This window comes from Suillus bovinus (genome assembly GCF_016758785.1).
Source record: "Suillus bovinus strain UH-Sbo-P2 chromosome Unknown EDB93scaffold_82, whole genome shotgun sequence".
Lineage (NCBI taxonomy): Eukaryota > Fungi > Basidiomycota > Agaricomycetes > Boletales > Suillaceae > Suillus > Suillus bovinus.
In genome coordinates this window covers 107,095-113,792 of record NW_024542138.1, presented here as the reverse complement: position 1 = coordinate 113,792, position 6,698 = coordinate 107,095, and the positions used below count along the sequence as shown (strand labels likewise).

At 49.1% G+C, this 6,698-nt stretch overlaps 3 protein-coding genes across 3 annotated transcripts; 1 reads left to right on the top strand and 2 right to left on the bottom strand.

Annotated features, from left to right (window-relative positions):
- Nucleotides 1–1,294: 1,294 nt before the first annotated feature.
- EDB93DRAFT_1254931 (uncharacterized protein) lies at nt 1,295–1,685 on the top strand (the record flags this gene model as incomplete). The annotated part of the gene is made up of 2 exons (XM_041453702.1): nt 1,295–1,517; nt 1,576–1,685. The coding sequence occupies 2 exons, from the start codon at nt 1,295–1,297 to the stop codon at nt 1,683–1,685; spliced, it is 333 nt and encodes a 110-aa protein (XP_041303081.1).
- A 1,464-nt stretch (nt 1,686–3,149) lies between these two features.
- Nucleotides 3,150–4,220, bottom strand: EDB93DRAFT_1254930 (uncharacterized protein; the record flags this gene model as incomplete). Its single annotated transcript, XM_041453701.1, has 3 exons — nt 3,150–3,197; nt 3,248–3,618; nt 3,665–4,220. 3 exons carry the CDS (start codon nt 4,218–4,220, stop codon nt 3,150–3,152), a joined length of 975 nt encoding a protein of 324 aa, XP_041303080.1.
- Nucleotides 4,221–4,487: 267 nt separating this feature from the next.
- EDB93DRAFT_1174974 (Metallo-dependent phosphatase) lies at nt 4,488–6,598 on the bottom strand. Its single transcript, XM_041450458.1, has 5 exons — nt 5,890–6,598; nt 5,723–5,838; nt 5,659–5,668; nt 5,025–5,608; nt 4,488–4,971 (listed from the first exon to the last, which is right to left on the bottom strand). Exons 1-5 carry the CDS (start codon nt 6,300–6,302, stop codon nt 4,802–4,804), a joined length of 1,293 nt encoding a protein of 430 aa, XP_041303079.1. The 5' UTR covers nt 6,303–6,598; the 3' UTR covers nt 4,488–4,801.
- Nucleotides 6,599–6,698: the final 100 nt, after the last annotated feature.

Below are 6,698 nucleotides of genomic sequence, written 5' to 3'. Positions count from 1 at the left end.
TCCGTGTGTGCCCATTTCCTGCCCGCATGTCGTTGTCTGCAGCTCCAAGCCTACGGCTGCTATGTTCTCCCTCCCAAGTGGCTAGAACCTCGACGGCAAGCTGATAAGGATGACGAGATTGGCATGATGGTGGCTGAGATGCGTGATGGTGGCTGACGGTAGACGCCGGACTGGTTGCGATGATGGACCAAATAAACGAAACTTTGACCGCTCGGACCTTTCCGGTCACATACTCCGAGTCATTCCCCAGACGTTGCCCCTAGACTTTGGCGCGGATTCTGCGCTGACTTCATACAGACTAGTCATTTCTTATATGTCCTCAATACGAAAAGTTCGCCTCGGAGATCTCATCCCGTGAATCCTCTGAATCGTCCCTCGGGCAGGGCAAGCATACCAAACTTGTGCCTTACCACAATTTCGTGTACTGCAAGTTGGAGGATATCGATAAGTGTGTATCATATTCTATGTCATATTCCGTTGATAGACAGTGCCCAGATAATTTAGAAAGTGCGGCCCTTCGGATTTTATATTAATTATCACAACCGACTCCGGGGCAACAACTGAACAATTGGCGAGACAGATACAGGAGTGCCTGTACCTCAGTCCTAACCTACCATTCTTGAACGACGGAGGGCTTGATACTAGACTATCAGATGGTATCGCTTTCGTTTATCTGTACTGCTCGGATGTTAGCAAGCTACATCATCACGCCGCCCAAAACTGCCATGTCAGGAAACAAAAACATTCTCTAAACCCGCTAGGTCTCTTCGTCACATGCACGACTCATTCATCCCCTGAGTTTAGTGCCGCACTTGAGGCGCCCTATCATATCTAAAACAGAAAACAAAGCGCTCGGGATCCATACCGGTGCCCTGATTGTTATTTCTGGTGAGCGCGAGTAGCAATTCTCATTTCCGCCCTGTTCTGAAAAGAAAATGGCAAATTCCGCGGGACATGCTGTCGAGAGGGTCTCGCTCCATGATACAAAAATGGTGATGCCTCGGCACCGAAAATCGTTCAAGTTTTCGAGAGTTGCATACAGTACCTGTTGCCGGAACGGCTGTCATGCATAGGTCATTGCCCTCTGCCTGTCACGGGGTGATTACATCGCCCTACCTAATATGATTCTTACCGGTCGTTAACGGACCTGAGTCATGCGTTACAGTGCGTGCCCAGCAGCATAACGGCGTATAAATGGTATGAGGATCTCAATCGTTTTGATATTCCTCATAACCACTGCATTCCAACATCGTCCATATAAACAAGACTCGTTCGCCCCAATATCTCTAGCAACATGTTTACCTCCTTGGCCAGCTTCACAGTTTATCTTGCTCTCGCATCATCTGTTCTCGGTGCTGCTATCCCCGCAGCCACAGTGACCACAACGTCTACCGCGGCCGCGACTTCCACATATTCTACAGGCCCCCATAATGAAGTTGCTGGTGCTCTGTGGAAGCACCATGTTCACGATAAGGTCTATTCCCCTGAGACACCTTCAGCACCACCAACTGCAGAAGGTGACCTATCAAATACATCGAGTTGCAAGCTTCCACTAACATACACTCCGTTGCACAGCTGTGCGGCGATCCGGTGAACTCTGGAGGGGGATCGAGCACGAGGAGCTATCCCCGGCTGACCGTGCACTCTCTCGTCGATCCGGTGAGATCTGGCACGAATTGGAGTAGATTCCCGCTTCCCCTGATGTTTAAGGTTTGTTTTTACATGACGCTCACCAAAGCTCCCGTTGACGCCACTCGTATAGTTATTCCGAATCATCCTAATTCAGGTTTTCATGATTTATGAGCGAGGAGCTTCATGCCCTTGCTGTGTATCCACATACACAGCAAGTTGGCTGCTTCGAGCCTTTGTCATCATTACCGAGTCCCGCATAATTTTTTTTTTTTGGCCAAGTGCTACCTTAAATGTGTTAATACCAATCCTACAGCGGGACCTGAGGACGGACCTCACATTATACCGATCTACTTAACTCCAATGGACGACCAATATTCACTTTTATTTTGTTTGTACTTGTAGTGCGGATTTGTAATGCACTAGTCGTAGATTCCGTACCGAGCAGCCTTACGAGAAACCTGATTCGATTAGAAAAAAAACATGTGCATAGCCCAAGGTTGTGACGACGGGTCTGATGGTGGTGTTATTTGCTATGGTCTTTGCGTAATCAAGCCTTGTGCTAATAAGATATTCCTCGGACATGATGCGGTGAATTGAGAAAAAAATTAGTATACCGAGGATTCGATACTCCACTCTTCATATTCCGTTGACATTTATTAAAAGCCTTTTGATTCCCGTGCCTTCCTTCATACACGGCTTGTATTCGCTTGACGAGTCTGATCATGGCGACTCCAAGTCAGCGAGATAGATCACGGTCACTTGCATTGGGAACCCGGCAACATCTGGCAACACCATAATCGATCTCCGCGCCGCGCAGTATTTAACCTCCGCAGACAAATTTCTTGATCGCGTTTTTACCTCCCACTAGCTTCTGCGTATCAACGCTTCGACGATGTAGAGTTGAGGAGAGGTGAGTTGTCTTTCTGAAACCAGCTTTTCCTTGTGGATGATATATGTATCACCAAATCCGAAGCCTTCATGGCGGTGGTGAAAACACAACAAAAAAAAACTAAGAACAGCCATCTGATCCTTCACATTTCTATTTATGCTTGTAGTTTTGATGCTGATTCTGTTCGTTGCCACAGGTGCTGGATGTAATACAATGGCGCGGTGTATCGGCTTGGTGGGCTCGCATCCATCTTTGTGAGGCTTGGTGCAAGACGTCTCATGGGGTGACTCATTGGAATGATGTGATTGTGACATTATCACCAAATGCAAAGCCGTCAGCAACTTGTACCATTCAAGAACAGCTATCCATCTGTTTTTGCTCTTTTGATCCCCAGACATTTCTTTCTGCGTTGTAGGACATCCACAGCTCTGTTATGTCATGTATCGTGCGTGTATTAGTACAAAGTCATGTGTAGGCAGATATTAATGTGAACAGTTATCATAAAGATGTCGCAGTCAATAGCAATGATTATATTAATTGTGTCAACAGCATCACTGAGAACGGCGATAGTCCAGTATAATGGTATGCATCGATCAAGGGTTCAAGGGAGATTGCGATTGAGAACTTGTCATGTTTTCTTTCCCAACATTTCCGCCATCTTGGCTTCCCTTTCTCTCTAAAAGAGCGTGAATCGCAATACAAAAAAATAAACAAGAGAGCTCGTACCTCGTCTGTAGCCTTTAGGATTCTCAATTTTTCGATCTCGCGGGCGCATTCTGCCATGCGGTCCTCTACCTCCCTTACAATTTCTCTCTCCGCTTCCAAGCGATCCTCCTGAGCTTTGACCTCCACTTGCTTGCCCTCCCAATGTGCACGCTCCTCCTCAGCACGAGCCCTTGCTTCAAGGAACATGCTCTCGGCTTTCTGAGCGGCCAAGAGTGACTTGGAGTGGGCTGCCTCCGCTTTCGCCTCGACTTTGCAGGCGGCCTTGTGAAGATCTTGCAGAGCCGCGAGAGACTTGAGGGCCCGTGCCAATGCAGCTTTTTCCAACTTAGACTCTGTCTTCAAAAGCTTGGAAAAAGACTTCGACTCTCGCTCTACGAAGCGTTTCAGAACTTGAAGTCGTAATGACGGAATACTCACGTTCATCCTTTATGATTTTTTCTTTCTGCTTCTTACTCAAGGATCTCTCAGCAATGGCGCCCCGGAGGACCACAGCGGCATCTACTTCTGGCTCTGCGGATGGACCGGTGAGAACTGACCCGCTCTGAAAGGCTGCTGTCGCCTCAGCTACCGATCTAGTTGTGCGAGTGCTTCTTGTTGTGCGCACAGAGGCCTTTCTTCCCAGCGCCGTGCTGCGTTCGCCTTCCATACTATCAGGGAGAGGTGCATCCTCGTCTGTGTCCTCTGCACACACGGGAAGCGATTGGATGGAGGGTGTCCTACTGCGACCTGAGTGATCTCCGCTATTGCGCTTCGCGAACTCGTGGCTGTCCTCCGTACCGCTATCTTCTTTTGGAGGCGAGGCCTTTGAGCCCGAGATATGACCGTTTGGCGTAGGAGTGTTTCCTGAATTTTTCGGCATCGAGACGTTTTGCCCCTGACTGCTAGATTTCTTGACTTTCTCAGGAGGGTACTGGAGTGCGTCGAAGTACTGTGATTTTTCACTGAGCGTTGAGGACAAAACACGTTCATCCATCGGTTGAAGTTGGGTTGAATTTGTTTGTCTAGGTAATCCCGAAAATCTTGGACTGACTTGGAACACGTCATTGTCAGTCAGCTGGGCCAGAGACGTCATCGATCATGGTGATGTTCTAGATGACTCAGCCTGCGATCATGTCTTCATGTCCGCTCATGCCAGCAGGCAGCGTCGGCGCCACACCGGATATGCGTGATCGGAATTGCGTGTGGCATGCACTACTAGATCACAGTGACGGTAGAACTTACAATCTCAGTGACGCGCATATTGTCGAGATTCAAGGAGTAAACCAGATCATCTGAATTCTGAAAGTAGCGTTCATCTTGGCCTGTAACGAGCAAGTCACGAAAAATCGATTCTGAACGATTCTCGTAGTCGATTAGGCAGCTGCGTCAGACTCATGGCACAAACATTATGTACGATAAATCTCCATAAAATTCTCTGAACGAAAAACACCCTACAATACCATAATTCATCGCACCTGGCACGTTCCAGAATTTATCACGTCTGACTACCATCCTCTGCGCCCTATAGGTTTTCAGTTGGGGTCATCAAATAGTGTCGCGAGACCTTGTAGAGGTCTACCAGAGGCTCTCGAGGTCCCGCGTGCTGACGGCAAGCAGCTCGTCATCATTGTCAGCGTATAAAGCCTTGACGATCTCCTGCTCTTTCCATCCGCCACCCTTGGCTGGTTCCAACGTATACTCGACTGACAGTGCCGATAAGGGCCCGCCATAAGCATGCGAAATACCTTCAATGTTATATTGAGAACACTCCACAATATCTTGATGCCATAGAACTTACCTGTGTCGATGATGAGCACTTTCCCGTCACACCTAGCTGCAATACCATCAAATTGCGGGGTGTGACCCATCACCATCCGGCGAGTGCCCGTCTTTTCGAGAACCTCGTCGACCATCCGGCATGCCTTCTTTTCATCCTCATCAGCCCAGCCACGGTACCACAGCGGCCCATCGCCACCGTACAAGCGGGCTTCCTCGCGAGTCGTGCCTGCAGGAAGACCAGGGTACGAACTAGGTGGGTGTGGCTGAGGCTGAGGCTTGCGCTCTCTCAGCCTGTGCAAAAGCGATGCTCCAAGGTCATTAATGGCACTCGGGAACGGCTGAAGATTGGGGTATGTAGGAGCCAAACCACCATGCACAAATGAGAAAGCGGCATGCGAAAGAGGTCCTGCATTGACACGTGCAAATCCACTTCCTTCTGGTGCTGGGTAATCGGTGTTGGGAGGGCCAAGTAAACCGTGAAGAGGGAGTCGTGCAGCGGTAGTGTAATTCTCTGCCCATGCATCCGCAAGCCAGCCAGTCGTAACAGCTTCCAGGCGGCTGGAACGAGGCTCAAAAGTCTTCTTCTCCGACTCCAAAACGTAACTGTGATCAACCTCAATGGCAACGCATGCTCCGTGGGTGACACCACTTACCGCCAATCACCTGGTGGAGAACAGGCTCAGTCATGTACTCCACGTTATGAGATTTATTGCATACCTATCGCGTTCATATACTCATGATTTCCGAGGACGGACAACACGATGCCGTTGACGGCTAAGGCTTGCTCTCGAAGGTCTTCCATCCAATTAAACAACTCAATGGTATCGTCACCCCTGCAAACATATTGAGTCTGATTTCGGGAACACCAGCCAAAAAGCCCTTACCTGTCAATGATGTCACCAGTCTGTACAAGAACATCCACTTTGCCGCTCCAATTATTGTTCTCGTCTACGACGCTGGCCATTTGCAAAATACGCTCTGCGTTCCCGATGTCACCATGTATGTCGCCTACAGCAATAATTTTGCGCGAGAAACGTGGACGAGGTTCGAGTGTATATTCGTTCTCATCAGTATCGATGACTGCTTGCGCAGGCTGTTCCACAGTTTTGAACCTGAAAGGTGCTTGCACGGCGGCTTGTGCGTATCCGATGAGACCTGACAAGGCTAGTGAAAGCTGCAGTCCAGTTCCGAGGTGAGGTGCGGGTCCAAGAAGCGAGGAAGAGGATTGTGCATAATACGCAAGTGATAGCGCAAGTAAAGGAAGGGCTATGAAAGCCAAAGTTGTTCCACGAGGCATGCCTGTAAAATGTCGTGTGCCTGTTCGACACCACGGAGTAATCAGAGAAGAGGCATACTGAGTAGAGCGCACTATATAGCTCACTATTGGAACCACGACAGTCTAGAGCGCTTAAGCGAAGACCACTGCCAAGATCAATGGAATGTCTGAATTACTCCCGGGGAAAAGGAAGAGGCTCAAGCTGCGTTGCAGGGTTGTGGCGTATTTATGAAGTTCGAGCAAACATTCAACACCTTAATTGATTCAGCCTCAAGGCCGCGGTGGAGTGGAGAGAGCAAGGTCACCAACGTGGTTGGCGGCATGTGAACCAAATTGTGAACTACCTAAATCGGACATGGTGTAGAACGGAAGCAGACAACGGGAGCATCGCGTGCATGCACGTACGGCTTTGACTGG